Here is a 17,253-nt window from a genome sequence, read left to right as displayed (position 1 = left end):
TTTTTCCTAATGTCCAACCTAAATCTCCCTTGCTGCAGTTTAAGCCCATTGCTTCTTGTTCTATCCTTAGAGGCTAAGGTGAACAAGTTTTCTCCCTCCTCCTTATGACACCCTTTTAGATACCTGAAAACTGCTATCATGTCTCCTCTCAGTCTTCTCTTTTCCAAACTAAACAAACCCAATTCTTTCAGCCTTCCTTCATAGGTCATGTTCTCAAGACCTTTAATCATTCTTGTTGCTCTTCTCTGGACCCTTTCCAATTTCTCCACATCTTTCTTGAAATGCGGTGCCCAGAACTGGACACAATACTCCAGTTGAGGCCTAACCAGCGCAGAGTAGAGCAGAAGAATGACTTCTCGTGTCTTGCTCACAACACAGCTGTTAATGCATCCCAGAATCATGTTTGCTTTTTTTGCAACAGCATCACACTGTTGACTCATATTTAGCTGGTGGTCCACTATAACCCCATGATCCCTTTCTGCCGTACTCCTTCCTAAACAGTCTCTTCCCATTCTGTATGTGTGAAACTGATTGTTCCTTCCTAAGTGGAGCACTTTGCATTGTCTTTGTTAAACTTCATCGTGTATTTAGCTGTGACACGCTGAGTACGTTTCCGAGACATGAGGAAGAGCTTTGTATGGCTCAAAAGCAATCCCCCTTCCCTTCTGCTTCCCCCTTATCTACAAGGTGCTTCCTGCCTTGTAGCTGGGGGGAAGTGGTAGATATGGTATATCTTGTCTTTAGTAAGGGTTTTGATACTGTCTCGCGTGACCTTCTCATAAACAAACTAGGGAAAAACAACCTAGATGGAGCTACTATAAGGTGGGTGCATAAGTGGTTGGAAAATCGTTCCCAGAGAGTAGTTATCAGTGGTTCACAGTTATGCTGGAAGGGCATAACGAATGGGGTCCTGCAGGGATCGGTTCTGGGTCCGGTTCTCTTCAATATCTTCATCAATGATTTAGATATGGCATAGAGAGTACACTTATAAAGTTTGCGGATGATACCAAACTGGGAGGGGTTGCAGGTGCTTTGGAGGATAGGATTAAAATTCAAAATGATCTGAAGTAAATAGGATGAAATTTAATAAGGACAAATGCAAAGTACTCCACTTAGGAAGGAACAATCAGTTGCACACATACAAAATGGGAAATGACTGCCTAGGAAGGAGTACTGTGGAAAGGGATCTGGCAGTTTTAGTGGATCACAACCTAAATATGAGTGAACAGTGTAACGCTGTTGCAAAAAAAGCACACCCCAGAATGATGTTTATTAGTAGGAGTATTGTAAGCAAGACACGAAAAGTAATTCTTCCACTCTACTCCACGCTGACTAGGCCTCAACTGGAGTATTGTCTAGTTCTGGGCACCACATTTCAGGAAAGATGTGGACAAATTGGAGAAAGTCCAGAGAAGAGCAAAAAAAATGATTAAAGGGCTAGAAAACATGACCTATGAGGAAAGATTGAAAAAATTGGGTTTGTTTAGTCTGGAGAAGAGAAGACGGAGAGGGGACATAACAGTTTTCAAGTACATAAAAGGTTGTTACAAGGAGGTGGGAGAAAAATTGTTCTTCTTAACCTTTGAGGCTAGGACAAGAAGCAATGTTCTTAAATTGCAGCAAGGGCTATTTAGGTTGGACATTAGGAAAAACTTCCTAACTGTCAGAGTGGTTAAGCACTGGAATAAACTGCCTACGGAGGTTGTGGAATCTCCATCATTGGAGATTTTTAAGAGCAGGTCAGACAAACACCTGTCAGGGATGGTCTAGATAATACTTAGTCCTACTAGGAGTGCAGGAGACAGGACTAGATGACCTCTTGAGGTCCCTTCCAGTTCTGTGATTCTATGTCTCTCTCACCAACAGAAGTTGGTCCAATAAAAGGTTTAACCTCACCCCCCCCCCCCCCACCACTATTCTGGGACAGACACAGCTACAACAACAGGGCATAGAATTTTTGACCTAGTCATTCTAAGTCTGATCCTTAATTCCTAGTATTGTCTTGCATTTTGTGTGATCTGCCAGCCTGTTCCAGTGCCCGAGAGGGAGAGGTGGGGAGCCTGAGACCAGAGAGTGCCGTGCTAAGCAGGAGTAGAGGATGGACTGTTAGTTGTAGAGCCCTGGATTGGAGGCTCTTCAGCAGCATGGAGTCCCCCATGGAGCTGCCGCTAGCTCGGGGTAGAGGGGGGCGCAGAGTGCGAACCCCCCGCCCCCAGCTCAGACTCCGGGTTTGATACAGAGAGGGGAGAGCTGGAGAGTTTGAATGTTACTTGATTTCCGTGGGCTGCATGCTACGGGCTGGAGGCGGGCGTCTGCAGCCGGGTCCCGAGTGGGGAGTGGGGAGTGCAGCCCCCGCCCCGCAAAACCCTGTCGTGCGGGGATCCATAGGCTGCAGCTCCCTGTCCCCCCCAGAGACGCAGCCCTGTGGGTGCACCGCTCCCCAGCACGGCTCCTTTAAGTCCCCATGCGCTCGTCCGCCCTCCAAAGCATTCCGGGGAGGGGGGTCACCACGGAAACAACCGAGCGCTCCTGAGACCCAAGTCCCCCTGCCCCGGCCGGGAAGGGGGAGGGATGTCTCCCAGCGTGCACCGCGCGCGCAGCCCCCACCCCTTTGTGGCTCCTGCTCCTCCTCCGGCCGGGCCCGCTTCCCCTCTGCCTGATCAGCCGCAGAGCACCGGGAGCCGCCCGAGCGTTCGCTGCTCCAAGGCTGCCTCTCCGCACGCAGCCAGCGCGCGCCCACCAGCTCAACCGCCGCCGCGTCTCGCGCCCCCGTCCGCTCACGGCGCGAGCCGCTTGGGAGGCGGCTGCTGCTGCTCCATCTCGCGCTGCGCAAGGCGTCGCTGGTGTCGGCCGAGGATGGGTCGCGGGGTGCTGCCTTTGCTGTTGCTGCTGGAGCTGGCCGGGCGCTGCGCCGCCGCCATGGACGAATGCGTGGACGAGGCGAGCGGGCGGCCGCAGCGCTGCATGCCCGAATTCGTGAACGCCGCCTTCAACGTGACCGTGGTGGCCACCAACACGTGCGGCTCGCCGGCCGAGGAGTACTGCGTGCAGACCGGCGTGACCGGGGTCACCAAGTCCTGCCACCTGTGCGATGCCGCCCAGCCCCACCTGCAGCACGGCGCCGCCTTCCTCACCGACTACAACCAGGCCGACACCACCTGGTGGCAGAGCCAGACCATGCTGGCTGGGGTGCAGTACCCCAGCGCCATCAACCTCACCCTGCACCTGGGTAAGTCACCGGGACCCTCCCCCGCGGGGGACTGCGCTTTGCTCCGCCTGTCCCCGCCCTAGGCCATTCCCCCTCCCGCAGAGGCGCGGAAGGGCTGCCCTGGAGGGACCGGTACCCGTCTCCCCCCCCCCCCTTCTCCCACTCAGGAACAGTGGGTACACGTGCATGCCTTCCCCCTCCACACACTTCACTTTTCTGCATTGCATTGCGGTGCCCCCGTCCTACAGGAGCACGGTCTCGCGTACTCCCCTTTCCTCCTTGCCATCTGCACCACTAGGGGCACGGCTACATGTATGCATTTCCAAACCCGGGTGGGAAAAAAACAGCTTTGCATGCAAGGCTTCCCGCAATAGCAAACTGAGGAGCAAAGATGGGTTTGGGGGAGGAAGAGGGAAGGGAGGTGTGAGTGCTTGGAATTCAAGGATGAAAAGAGCAGGGCTAATTTCAGACCAAGCTTGTTAACTCCTTTTAATAGTTTGTGTGGCTTCTAAAATTTCAGTGACCCGCACTGTAAAAACATAAAAGAATCGTAACTTTATACGTATGCACTCCTCAATCATTCCCTTCTGTCTGCATTGTATTGGGGTCCCTGTGCCGGATGATCATTACCTCTCCCTTTGCAACCTGCACTAGCAAAGACCCATCTGTATGCACTGCTGGTTTTGCCATCTCATGCACAACCGTCCTGTACCTAGTGCTTAATACCTAGTGCTTAAATCAACGGAGAAACCTTCTTTTTCTTTCTTGTTCCTGCATGACCAGAGGCTTCACTATTCCTCCTCCCTTTCCCCAAAATATCCTCCACTAGTAGAGTCTCTCCTGCATACATGGCCCATCTCTACACTTAATTCCTAAAATTAGAAATCTAGTTCTTCCCTTCTGTCTGCCTGTCCTAAACGAACAGGAGCTCTCCCCGTCCCCTCCCTGCTTCCTGTACTAGAGTTGCATGATTTCTCCTTTTCCCAAACAAGGACTGTACTTCCTCCTCTCTTCACAATCACCCCCTTTAAACTAATAGAACTGCCGCAGCCTGTCAGAAATTTTGTCCCACTCCCATGCTCCTCATCCTTTCCTTTTTGCCTTCTAATAATGACCCTATCTGAATTTTCCTTGAGATAAGGTAATGAGGGCCAGTTGCCCCTTAACTTTTGTGTTGAAACTTGGAGATCTCCATGGCAACTTATGCCCATTCCCATCCACTGAACAGATTAGTCATAGTAAAGAAAGAAAAAAATGTAAACCTGATGAAAACTGCACAATACACTTTTTGGGCGGGGGGAAGGGAGGGAGGAAGGAGGAGAGGGATGGATGGACTATGCATAATGTTGCTCTGTGTGTGTGTGTGTGTGTCTGGCACTTTAAAGATTTTTTTTTATCAGAGTTAACTTGTTGCTTTGTGGTATTCAAATTTAATTAAAGGCCACAAAGCTTAATCCTATCATACAGAAAACAAAGGTACATGTGTCTGCCCCAGCTGGTAATAAATTACTGAAAGTGACTTCTGCTGTATACAAGCAGAATCCTCTTTGGATTCTCCCTTTCTTTGATTGGTGTGTTTACTGTTTTTTTTTTTTTTTTTTTTTTTTTTTTTTTAATTGAATGGGGTCTTCTTAGCAAAGGTTTTGATTCAGTGCTAGAAATACTTTTCATGCTTCTGGGTTGCATTTTTTTAAATGTAATTATATTTATGAAGTTTGGCAATGTATACATTCAAAATTAACAGTTAGGTATATAAACAAATCATAAATGAAAACTGCAGGGAAGTGCTTAAAGATCTACAAAGTTAAAGGCTTGCCAGTTAGGCTGTAGATTCAGATCTCATTGTGCTTGAAACAAACACTTGAACATAGGGTTTTGCAATAAATCTCAGCTTCTGCTATCTGCAGAGCAATAACTGTCTCATTCTTAATGCACAAAGCAGGATAAGCTTGTAGACATCAGACTTGGAATTCTGAAAGGGAAAGGTTGACAAGAAAAACAAAGGAAATGGAATAAATACTTCCTGCAGTAAATGTATTAGATTTTCTCTGCTCATGTGCTCACTATTCTGTTACTCTGAAGTGGATGAGTTGCTGCTAAGAGTTCTGGGCTAAATTAAACAATTCCACTTTTTGGTCATGTTGAACGAACTTCTATACGGGAACAGTGCTGTCTGTTACTCTGGCAGATATAGCACCATAAAATTAAAAAAACTACTCTTTGGCATGTGAAAAAGTAACAGGATGTGTAGTAAAGTTCATTTTAAAAGAGTGAGATTCACCAACATGAGGTGACTTGTGCTTCAGTGGTGGCTGAAGTACATGTGATCTGAAAAGCTTTTTGGCGGCTAAGGTACTATATAACACCAAGTGTACCGAGGATGATATATAAATATTTTACAGAGGCAAGGTTTCTTGTCAATTAAAAGAGGAGATTGGAAATTTAAGTCTAAGCATTCAGCAACAGGATATCATGGTCGCTTGAGTATTCTCAAAAAAATTAGCTTTGGAATAAAACTTCTTAAGCTTGGTTTCAACTTAGAAGCAAACTTTTGATCCTGTTGAAATTTCACCAAAATTGATTCAGCTGTTTAAGCTATCTCAGTGTGGAGGAAAGGGAAGTGGTGTTTTTTTTTTTTTTTTTTAAATATTAAATGGTTCAGATGCTGTTTGGTGCTTGAGTAACTAAAAGGCAGACTTAAGGCATGTCTACACTGGCAGAGTTACAGCACTGGGAGTTAAAGTGCTGCTCAGAGAGAGTGTGAACACACAACAGTGGTTTCCCTTCAACGGTCAGCTGCCTGCGCAATAGTGTGTGCACATTTTTGTGGTACTTGCAGCGGTATTCAGAGCGGTGCACTCTGGGCAGCTATCTCACAGAGCACCTCTTCCTCTTCTGCAGCTAAGTGTTGTGGGAAGGCAGAGGGTGTCGCAGGGCATCCTGGGTCCTGTTCCAGTGTCCCGTGATGCACTGCTTCGCATCCCAGCAATCCCTGTGCTTCTGTCTGCATTTGGCGCCATCTTTCAGTGGTTTGTTTACTGCACGCCCTGCTTCTTCGGGCTGCAGGAATGGATCCCAAACTGTTAACCAGTATGCTGCTTGCTCTGACCAACACGTCACAAGTGGCAGTGGAGTTATCCTTAAACTACAAAGGCAAGAGGAGTGTGACATTGATCTCACCACGTGTACTAGCTACGACACGAGATTGCTTGTGGCATAGTGGAATGCCGCTTTTTGGGCTCGGGAAACAAGCACTGAATGGTGGGATCACATCGTGATGCACGTCTGGGATGATGAGCAGTGGCTGCAGAACTTTCAGATGAGGAAAGCCACATTCATGGGACTGTGTGATGAGCTCACCTGAGCCCTGCATCGCAAGGACACGAGAATCAGAGCTGCCCTGCCGTTGGAGAACACGTGGCGATTGCACTGTGGAAGCTGGCTACTCCAGACTGCTACCGATCAGTCGCTAACCAGTTCGGAGTGGGAAAGTCGACCCTTGGACTTGTGTTGACGGTAGCGTGCAGGGCCATTAATTGCATCCTGCTCCGAAAGACTGTGACTCTGGGCAACATGCGTGACATTGTGGATGCCTTTGAACAAATGGGCTTCCCTAACTGCGGAGGGGCGATAGATGGCACGCATATTCCAATTCTGGCACCAGACCACCTAGCCACTGAGTACATTAATCGCAAGGGGTATTTCTCAATGGTTCTCCAGGCGCTTGTGGATCACCGTGGGTGTTTCACAGACATAAACGCAGGCTGGTCCGGAAAGGTGCATGATGCACACATCTTTCGGAACACTGGCCTGTTCAGGAAGCTGCAAGCGGGGACTTTCTTCCCAGACCAGAAGATCACTGTCAGGGAAGTTGAAATGCCCATTGTGATCCTGGGAGACCCCACCTACCCCTTAAAGCCGTGGTTTATGAAGCCATACACGGGGCAACTTGACAGCAGCAAGGAGTGGTTCAACAACAGGCTGAGCAAGTGCAGAATGACTGTTGAGTGTGCTTTTGGCCGTTTAAAGTCCCGCTGGCGCTGCCTCTATGGGAAGCTGGACCTGGCCGATGACAGTATTCCTATGCTTATAGCTGCATGCTGTATGCTCCATAATATTTATGGTGGGAAGGGTGAAAGCTTCACTCAGGACTGGACTGCAGAGGCTCAGTGCCTGGAGGCTGAGTTTGAACAGCCAGAGACCAGAGCTATTAGAGGGGCACAGCCTGGGGCCATAAGGATCAGGGATGCCTTGAGGCAGCAATTTGAAGCTGAAAGCCACTAATATTTGTTGGTATGCTCAGGAGTGCAGTGCCTGTAATGCTAGGAGGTGATTGGTGCAGATGATGCAATATGAGGGTTTAACATCATTGTATGTTGCTTTGCAGGGCTTGTTTAGCTTTCAATTAATAGAATAAAGATTGCTTTCAAACCAACACAATTCTTTTATTAAAAAACAACAACCGGAGGAGAGAGTCAAACAAAAAAACTCATCAGCGGTGAGGGGTATGGGGGAAGGGAAGGTCCCAGGAGGTGGGGTCCTGGGATGGCAAAAAAAAAATTTGTGTATGTCCAGGGATCATATCCAATCTTCTTTGGAGTACAATGCAGCAGGTACTGTATTTCAGCAGGGCCAAACTGCAGAGGGATGGGTGTTGAGTGCAGTGGATAGTGCGAGTCCACAGTGCTGGACTGTGATGGGGGAGGAGTGGAATGTCGCAGGTATAGACTGGAGACAAGAGGTTGATAAGAGTATGTTGGTGGTGTCTGGGGGGGGAGCATGAAGAAGAGTTTTGTGACAGCGGCTGCATAGGAGGGCGGGCGCACGCAGAGCTGCTTGGTTTGCAGAGCTAGTATTGCCTTGAAGAGCATGTCTGCTTGGCACTCCATGACATTTAGGAGCCGCTCTGCGGTTTTATTCTGGCGTGCCGCGTTCTCCTTTCAGTCCCTCTTCTTGCTGTCCCGCCACTCCTTCAATTCCTGTTTCTTGGTGGCAGAGTGCATCATACCGTCACGCAGAAAGTCCTCCTTAGGGCTGGTCTACACTTGGGGGGGGGGGGGGGGGAATCGATCTAAGATACGCAACTTCAGCTACGAGAATAGCGTAGCTGAAGTCGACATACCTTCGATCAACTTACCTCCCGTCCTCACGTCATGGGATCGACGGCCGCAGCTCCCCCGTCTACTCCGCTTCCGCCTCTCGCTCTGGTGGAGTTCCGGAGTTGACGGGGAGCGCGCGTTCGGGGATAAAATCGATCCCCGATAGATCGATTACTACCCGCCGATCCGGCGGGTAGTGAAGACGTACCCTAAGTTCTTCTTGGCCGCTTTCTAATTCTGCGCAGCTGTTCAGCCGCCGATAACAAAGAGGGAGGCTGGGCTCCAAAGGTCATCTCTGTGACGTTTAAACGCAACATTTTACAGAAGCAGTATTGGTTGCAACATACAGAATGCTGGTTCAGTGATTTAAAACACTGCCAGTACTCACACACCTGTCACTAACTGGCTGACCCCAGGCAAGCACACATGAGCCACAAGACCCCCTAAATGGTGAGTAGCCGCAGGGGTAGGGTAAATTAGTCTTCCCGGACCCTGCTGTACACTGGGCATGTGGCTCTTGGGGAGAGCCAGTTCTGTGGGGGGGGGGCTAATAATCATTCCTGTCCCCACACTTTCCTACAGGCTGTGATCATTATGCTGCTGAGGGTGAGCAGGGAATCAAGGGAGGGTCTTCTCCAAGACTGCGGCTTCCGTCCTGGCCCCTATGCGGCTCGCCTGTGTGCAGCAATGGTTCTCCCCCGCCCCTCCCCCCGCCTTTGACAGCACAGTGGTGCGGGAAAGTTACTGTTAATGGGGCAAGAAACAAAGCAGCTCTGCTGAAGAACCTGCGGCAGCAGATTGCCCACTATCTCCACGAGAGTTTCCCGGAGATCTCTGAGGGAGATTCCCATAAACTGAGGGAGTCAATCAACAGCCTGTTCCGCTGCTCAGACTGGGCATGCGGTGGGAGACAAGCCTGCTTTCTGCAACCTTCCTGCCCCCCACAATTCACTTCACCGAGTCCCAAAATCAAATCCACTTACCAGGGACCTCCTCTCCTGTTTGCGCTTTGCCAACATCCGACAGCTGTGGCTGGCTAGCCTCCTCTGGGGTAGAAAAGAGCTCCTGGCTGCATGCATCTCTGACCTCTGAGCCATCCTCTGCCTCTGGGTCCCTGTAGCGGGGTGGACACCCGCTCCTGCCTGAAAGGGCCTGAAACAGCCCTGGGAGAAGGCTGGTGGCTGGGAGCTGCTAAGCTGGGCTGATTGGGGAAGCAGCTGCAGCTGGGCCACGCCCCAATCAGGCCTCAGCTGGCTCTATATAAGAGGCTGGGAGCCAGGAGCTCAAGAGTCTCTCTCTGCCTTCAGAGAGAGAAGGGCCTGGCTGCAGGGAGCTAGACACAGAGTACCTGGGGGGAGCAGGGCTGGGGAAAGGCTGGGGAGCTCCAGCTTGGAAAGCCCCAGGCTGCGGCCTAGGAGAAGGCTAAGGGGTACTGGGGGTTGCAGAGGGCAGCCCAGGGCTAGGTCAAGGCAGCAGGTCCAAACCCAACCTTGCTGATGATGAGTGGCCTATGCTGCAGTCTGCCCCAGAGAGTGGGGGCTAGTTGGTGACTGGCAATGGCCTTATCCTGAGGTGAGGTGGGGTTAGTGGGTGGGGGTTCCCCTGGGAGGGGAGACCCAGCATGTGTGGGTATTGCCAGGGGGCAGCACCCAGAGCAAGGGGCACCGGGGTCCTGGGAGGGACACGGGGGGCCAGTGCAGATAAAGGCAGATCACCGGCCTGCAGAGGGCGCTCTAGAGGCTGGTGAGCTAATTCCCTGGACGACCAGCAGGAGGGGCCGCAGGGGTGAGTCCGGAACTTCTACAGTCCCCCTCCACATTCTCGTCCAAGATTTCTTCCTCCTGTCTTGGTCCACTCTCGACTGACACGCGAGCCACCAAAGTATCCACAGTGGGCTTCGCAGTGGCGGTGGGGTCGCCGCCAAGTATTGCGTCCAGCTCTTTGTAGAACCGGCAGCTTGTGGGCGTAGCACCGGAGTGGCGGTTTGCCTCCCGCGCCTTGTGGTAGGTGTTCTGCAGCTCCTTCACTTTGACTCTGCACTGCAGTGTGTCCCGGTCATGGCCCCTTTCTGTCATGCATCGTGAAATCTGTCCATAGGTATCATAATTTCTACGACTGGAGAGCAGCTGGGACTGGACAGCCTCCTCTCCCCAAATGCTGATGAAGTTCAGCAATTTGGCATTGCTCCAAGCAGGGGATCGCCCGGTGTGTGGTGCATTCATGGCCACCTGGAAAGATGCGCTGAGACCACTGCATGCATCACCGAGGAAACAGGAAGGGGACTTTAAAAATTCCCAAGGAATTTATGAGGTGGGGATGTCGGTTGGTTGCCTGAGGGCAGAGCAGTAGAGTTCAAACCGATGACCAGCAAGGTGAGAACAGGCGTTGTGGGACACCTCCCAGAGGCCCTTCACAGCTCTGTAATTGACCACGGTGTCTACACTGGCCCAGCGCAGAAAGCTGTACGGCTCTCGTCGGGGTGGTTTTTTTTTTTTTAAAGCGCTGCAACTGCGCAGTGTTGCACTGAGTGTCTTGACAGTGTGTACACCTTGGGAGTTACAGTGCAGAAAGCTGCTTTACTGTGCAGAAACTTGCCAGTGTAGACAAGACCTTAGTTAAAAATCTTCTGATTTAACATATGGGACTGAATAAGAGTAAATGTATAGGTTGAACTAGGAACGTCTCTCAGATAAGTTAATCATTTTATGCTTTAGCATTCTTTGTGTAATTTCAAAATAGAAGGACCAAGATACCTTTTAAAAAATTCTCATGTCCCCAAATTAATAAATACTTTGTTTTAAATATTATACATTCAAGGACATGCAGATTATAGTTCACTATAGTGTGTCCTGTACTAATGGTCCCCTGCGAACAGCATTGACCTGTTGCAGTGGCCACTAAAGTGTCAGTATCTTCAAGTGTTCCTTTATATGAATTGCACTTTTGTGCAGGCACCTACTACAAAGGCCAGAAAAAGCAATCTCATAGTATTGCGGTTAGTAATGGGTTTTATTGTATAGGATGGCTCAATTCAAGTACAGTTAATAAAGAGAAGGAAGATCTTGAGAGGTTATTAAGATTTCATGTAGTCATTTTTATCTTTATTTTTATACATTGTTTAGAGTTTTTATTCAGGACATTTGTTATAGGAAGAAAGAAATCCTCTTCCTACAACAATAACTTTTTCTCAACTTTTCTGTTTTGGACAAATGTATTATTAATGAGCCCCATATAAAGTCAGAATTGGATTTCATAGGCATTTCATGCTGCTCATTACCATTGTCATGTGAATATCTACATTCATAAGCTGCTTGCAGTGTTATTGTAGCTGTGTTAGAGACAAGATGGGCGAGGTGATATCTTTTATTGGACCAACTTCTGTTTGTGAGAGAGACAAGATTTTTAGATTACACAGAGCTCTTCTTCATTCAGATCGTATAAATTTTTCAGGTCTAGGAAACATACTCATACCCCTAAATACAAGGTGGAACAGATTGTTTAGCATAAGTAGTTAACACATATTTCAAGGGACCATTCAAGGTGAAGTGTCTAAATACAGATGCTCTAATACAAAACATTACATATGCCCACATGTACATTTCAAAAGGAATTATTTTGGGGAAGTTGTATGGCCAGTGTTACACAGGAGGTCAGGCTATGGTCACAGTGGTCTGTTCTGGCCTTGGAACCTATGAATCTACAGTACATCCAAGACACTCTTTTTTAAGTGCATTTTCTCTATAAAAAGTTAGAGGAGTAGTATTAGTATTGCAGCATAGTTATTGTTGAGACGGAACATTAATTTCAAGTTTCCGTTTGCAGGTTCTTGTGGGGTTTTTTTTTTTTAGTACTCTTGCTCTCTTGCTTGTTTTTAGGTTAGAATTGAACTTAACAAATAATTTGGCTGAGTTTGAGCTATTTGGAATGTGCTTTTTTTGCTTTGCCAGTTCTCCCCCCCCGTCCCTCCCCGGCAGTTTCTTCATACTCTGAAATTTTGAAGAATAGTAACCTTGCTGTAGACGGAATCTTCCATGTGTACTGACATGGTGGTAGAAATTTTGTTTAGAAATAGCAAAATTGTAAGTGTCAAACTATGTGTGATGCTATGCTGTTTTGTAGTGACTTTCTGTAAGAAGTGCAGTTCACTGACTCGTACTGAAAGTGTAAACTGGGTAAGATGGTTTTTAGCCTTGAATGCTCTGGACTCATCTCTGTACCTTCACCAGTCATCCTTGCATGAATTTCACACACTTTGCATGAATGTTCCGTTCAGATTTCATATGCTCTGAGGCTGTGTCCCTCAGAGTGCATTGCAGCCTATTGAACATTTAATAATAAAACAGTAGGGAAGAGGGCAACAGGTATGATAGCCATTTGTACATTCGAACATAGTGCACTTTGGGATGCAAACCTCAGTATGAAGCATCTTTTTATTTTTCAGTGGCTAGTTTGTAAATTCAAAAAGTGTTTATTTGATACTACAATCTCAGTAATTAAATGCATTGGTAGTCAGGTTAAGAGAGAGCCACTTTTCAGGCACAACTAACCCATTCAAGACCAGTGCAAATTAACTATTTTCTTTCCACCATGCAAGCTGCTGACCTGTTATGAAGAATCCTAAGTGTATTTGTAAATCGAAGATCTAGAGTCCTCTATTCTTGAAGCTATGGCTGTGACAACACTTTCATAGATTCCAAGGCCAGAAGAACCAGTGTGGTCATTTAGTCAAACCTATTGTATAGCACAGGCCATAGAACTCCCCCAAAATAATTCCCAGAGCACATCTTTTAGAAAAACATCTAATCCTGATATAAAAATTGTCACTGATGGAGAATCCACCATGACCCTTGGTAAATTGTCCAGTGGTTAAGTACTCGCTGTTTTTTTTTTTTTTTTTTTTTTTAAATTATGCCTTATTTCTAGTTGGAATGTATCTAGCTTCAACTTCCATCCATTGGATCATGTTATACCTTTCAATGCTAGAGTGAAGAGCCCATTATTAAATATTTGTTCCCCATGTAGCTGCTGATAAACTGTAATCAAGTCACCCCTTACCCGCCTCTTTGTTAAGCTAAATAGATCAAACTCTTTGAGTCTGTCGCTATAAGGCATGTTTTCCTCATTCTTTAATCATTCTTGTGGCTCTTCTCTGAATCCTCTTCAGTTTATCAACATCCTTTTTTAATTCTGGGTACCAGAACTGGACACAGTATTCCAGCAGCAGTCGCATGAGTGGAAGGTAAAATAACCTCTCTACTCCTATTTGAGATTTCCCTGTTTATGCATCCCAGGATCGCATTAGCTCTTTTGGCTACTGTGTCATGCTGGGAGCTCATATTTGGCTTATTATCCACGACATCCCCCTAATCTTTTTCAGAATCATGGTTTCCCAGGATAGAGTCCCCCACTATGTAACTATAGCCCTATAGCCTCCATGGATTCTTTGTTCGTAGGTGTATACATTTAGCTGTATTAAAATGTATATTGTTTGCTTGCACCTAGTTTACTAAGTGATCCAGATTGCTCTGAATCAGTAACCCGTCCTCCTTGTTATTTACCACTTCCCCAATTTGTGTCATCTGCAAACTTTATTCATGATGACTTTGTTTCTTCCAGGTCATTGATACAAATGTTAAATATCATAGGGCCAAGCACTGATCCCTGCAGGATCCCACTAGAAACACCAACACTAACTTGATGATGATTTCCCATTTATAATTACATTTTGAGACCTATCAGTTAGCCAGTTTTTAATCCATTTAAGGTGTGCCATGTTAATTTTATATTATTCAAAATGTCATGCGGTATCAAGTCAAACAGAATTCTAAGTCTGTTATGCCAACACTGTTACCTTTATCAACCAAACTTGTAATCTCATTAAAAAAGAAAAAGATATCAAGTTAGTTAGGATCTGTTTTCCATAAATCCATGTTGATTTGCATTATTTATAATTACTCTCCTTTTAATTCTTTATTAATCGAATCTCCTATTGGCCACTCTCATATTGTTAACTTGCCTGGGATAGAGGTCAGGCTGAGGGGCATATAATTACTCAGGTCATCCGGTGTACCCTTTTAAAAAATTGGTACAACCATAGCTTCTATTCTTCTGGAATTTCCCCAGTGCTCCAGGACTCCTTGAAAATCAACATTAATGGTCCAGGAAGCTCCTCAGCCAGCTGTTTTAAAACTCTTGGATGCAAGTTGTCTGGACCTGCTGTTAGACATTTTTAAAACGTTAGTAGCTTCTGTTTAAAATCCTCTAGAATTACTAGTGGAATGAAAGGAGTGTTATCGCCATATGATGAGACTATATCATCTGTTTTTCCCCAAATACAGGCTTCTGCCTGTTCCACATTATTGTTGATGATTCTACTATTTCCATCTAGTAATGAACCAATATCATTGTTAGGATTCTTTTTGTTCCTAATATATTTTAAAAACTCCTCCATATTGTCCTCAGCTCTGCTGGCCATAGACTACTTGTGTCCTTTTGCATCCATTATCAATTTCCTACTATTTCTAACTTCTGATTTATAGTCATCCTCTTTCTTCCATTTGTTATGTATTATTTTTATAGATTCCTTCACTTCCCTCCTAACCCAGGTCATATTTTTTTAACCAATACAGCCTTCTTTCTCAATTGTAGGATTGACTTTTTGGGCATCTAGTAAGCCAAGATGTTCTTAAATGATTCCCAATTATCATTCACATTTTTCTGATTAAATTCTTTCTCCCAGCTGATCTGGCTCATAATTGTTTTTAGTTTTGTGAAATTGGCCCTGTTAAAACACCATGTATCTAGATTACTCATCTAGACTTTATTCTGCTCGCACATTATAAGTGATCATGACTTGATCACGTTTATACCTAAACTACCATTAATTTTCAATATAAAGAGGGGATGGGGATTAGAAAGTGATGGTATGTGACTACTTTTTTCCTTTGCACTTTTTTTTTATGTGGTAGCAATGAAAAGTTTGGGTATAATATACCCACCTATTTGTGGTTCTCCCCCAATTGAAACCTTCTGCTGCATTCCTGATTTCCCACCCACGTTAATTAGTACTTAATTGCTGTTAGTATTGCCACTGAGCCCGTTTATATGCACACCCCAGACATAATTACTGCCTTAAAGAGTTTATTCATTGAGGGAGCAGGAAAAGAAATTGAGTGCTGAAGTTTATTATATTTAAGCAAAAATCAGGTTGTGCAGCAACCGATCTGTGTTATTTCAGTACTGTGAGAGAGCCCCTCGTTCACATACCTTTTTCAAGGAAACGTCTCACTGAGCGTATGTCTACACTGCAAAGTTGTCAACAAAACTTTTGTCTTTAACAGGTACTTAAAAGCCCCCTCTCCCCCTTCGTGAAAGACAAAAGTTTTGCTGACGCAAGTGGCAGTGTGAATGTGGCTTTTTTGGCAGGAGCGTTTGCCTGCCGACAAAGCTAACACCATTCGCGGGGCTGGAAGTATTTTATTGGCAAAAGTGACGACAAAGTACCGACAAAGAGCGTTTACACACGCTCACTTTTAGCGACAAGGCTGTGTCAGTACAGCCTTGTCGCTAAAAGCTGCGTGGTGTAGACAAGCCCTGTGTCTCTCTTCCTGTGCTCTTTCCCTTCAGTCTTCTGTCCTCTTTTCTTCTCTTTCCTTTAATTTTCCCTCTCCTGGACCTGCTCCAGTGACCCAGCTTCCCATTAACTTTCCCACACTGATCCCTGTTTCTCTCCTCCCCAAGGGTTCTTGCTGCTACTGTCATTTCACTTTGTTCATGCACTCCTACTCTTTCCATCTGCCACAGAACCTTTTGATCCCAACATTTCGAACCTTCTGCTAATACGGAGGCAGCATTCACAGCACACTGGTTGGTGTTCAAAACAGTAGAGTCCCTGTCTACATTACAAGTTCAGCCTGGTTTTTATAAGCATCTTGTGACACCCTCGCCTGGCTCATTTACATAAAACACAGATGAACTGTGTCCATGCAGAAGCTTTTTTCACAATACTGTTGAATCCGTGCATCCCCACCAATTTATTCTAGGACAGTCTGGGTAACTATCCTGGAGTATCTCAGCAAGAAATAGTGCCCAGATGACATGCACAAAGAGTGGCACTACCAGCATGGTGATGTGTTCCGTGTGACTTATCACACAGAGAGCCTGAAGAAAGAGGCTTGTCCATACATTTTACAGAGGCATGATTAGGGTCTCTATCCATGCTAAGGATGAAACTGTTGCCACAGTTAACTGAGTATTAACTATGTTGTTTGTAGAGACAAATCCGTTTTAGAGCTAATGTCACAATTTACAAACCCAGCTGAAATTTGAGTGTAGACAGGTAGTGCCTAGCTTCCCAATATGTTCAACGCAAGACTGAAAAATAACTGCATGCCTCAGTTTCCTAGTAAATACCAGTGCATACTTGAAGAAATAGATTATTTTCGCACCATGCCAACTACGTTACTATATTTTCCTTCTGACTACTCAGCTAGCAGTGCCCTGTATTTTATTTTGAGGAGAGTAACCATGGCTGATTACGTATGCTCTCTCCTTGAAGTACAGTTTGGGGCATGATTGCCATTTGAAGGCATTTACAAGGAAACCTAGGCAGGAAGCCAGTTTTCATGTTCAGCCTGAGGATGGAGTTGCTACTTATTCACTGCAGCCAGGATTTTTAAATACAGATCAGCAGCTTGTCCTTAGGCATATACAATACAACTTAATTTAAACTCATTTTATCTACACAAACCTGAGACGACCATTTTTAATTTTAATTAATTAATTAATTTATTTTGGAACACAACAGCATTTGAGATTCCAATTGCCGTTTGACCCAATTACCTTACTAAAAACATAGGCTGGTGTTTTAACTCTTAAGTTTTTTTCTTATGAAATGACCGCAAAGAAAACTAAACACAAAGAACTACATTAATGTAATAGAATAGC

The 17,253-nt window shown here is 46.0% G+C and overlaps 1 protein-coding gene across 1 annotated transcript in view; it reads left to right on the top strand.

Annotated features, from left to right (window-relative positions):
- Nucleotides 1-2,856: 2,856 nt before the first annotated feature.
- Nucleotides 2,857-17,253, top strand: part of LAMC1 (laminin subunit gamma 1) — a 136,671-nt gene continuing 122,274 nt past the window's right edge. Inside the window, exon 1 of the mRNA XM_065408997.1 lies at nucleotides 2,857-3,229. Coding sequence (XP_065265069.1) covers nucleotides 2,857-3,229 — 373 coding nt within the window. The remainder of the gene's footprint in view (nucleotides 3,230-17,253) is intronic.

Source organism: Emys orbicularis, chromosome 8 (genome assembly GCF_028017835.1).
Source record: "Emys orbicularis isolate rEmyOrb1 chromosome 8, rEmyOrb1.hap1, whole genome shotgun sequence".
In the NCBI taxonomy this organism is placed as follows: Eukaryota; Metazoa; Chordata; order Testudines; family Emydidae; genus Emys; species Emys orbicularis.
This window is presented reverse-complemented; position numbering and strand designations above follow the sequence as displayed.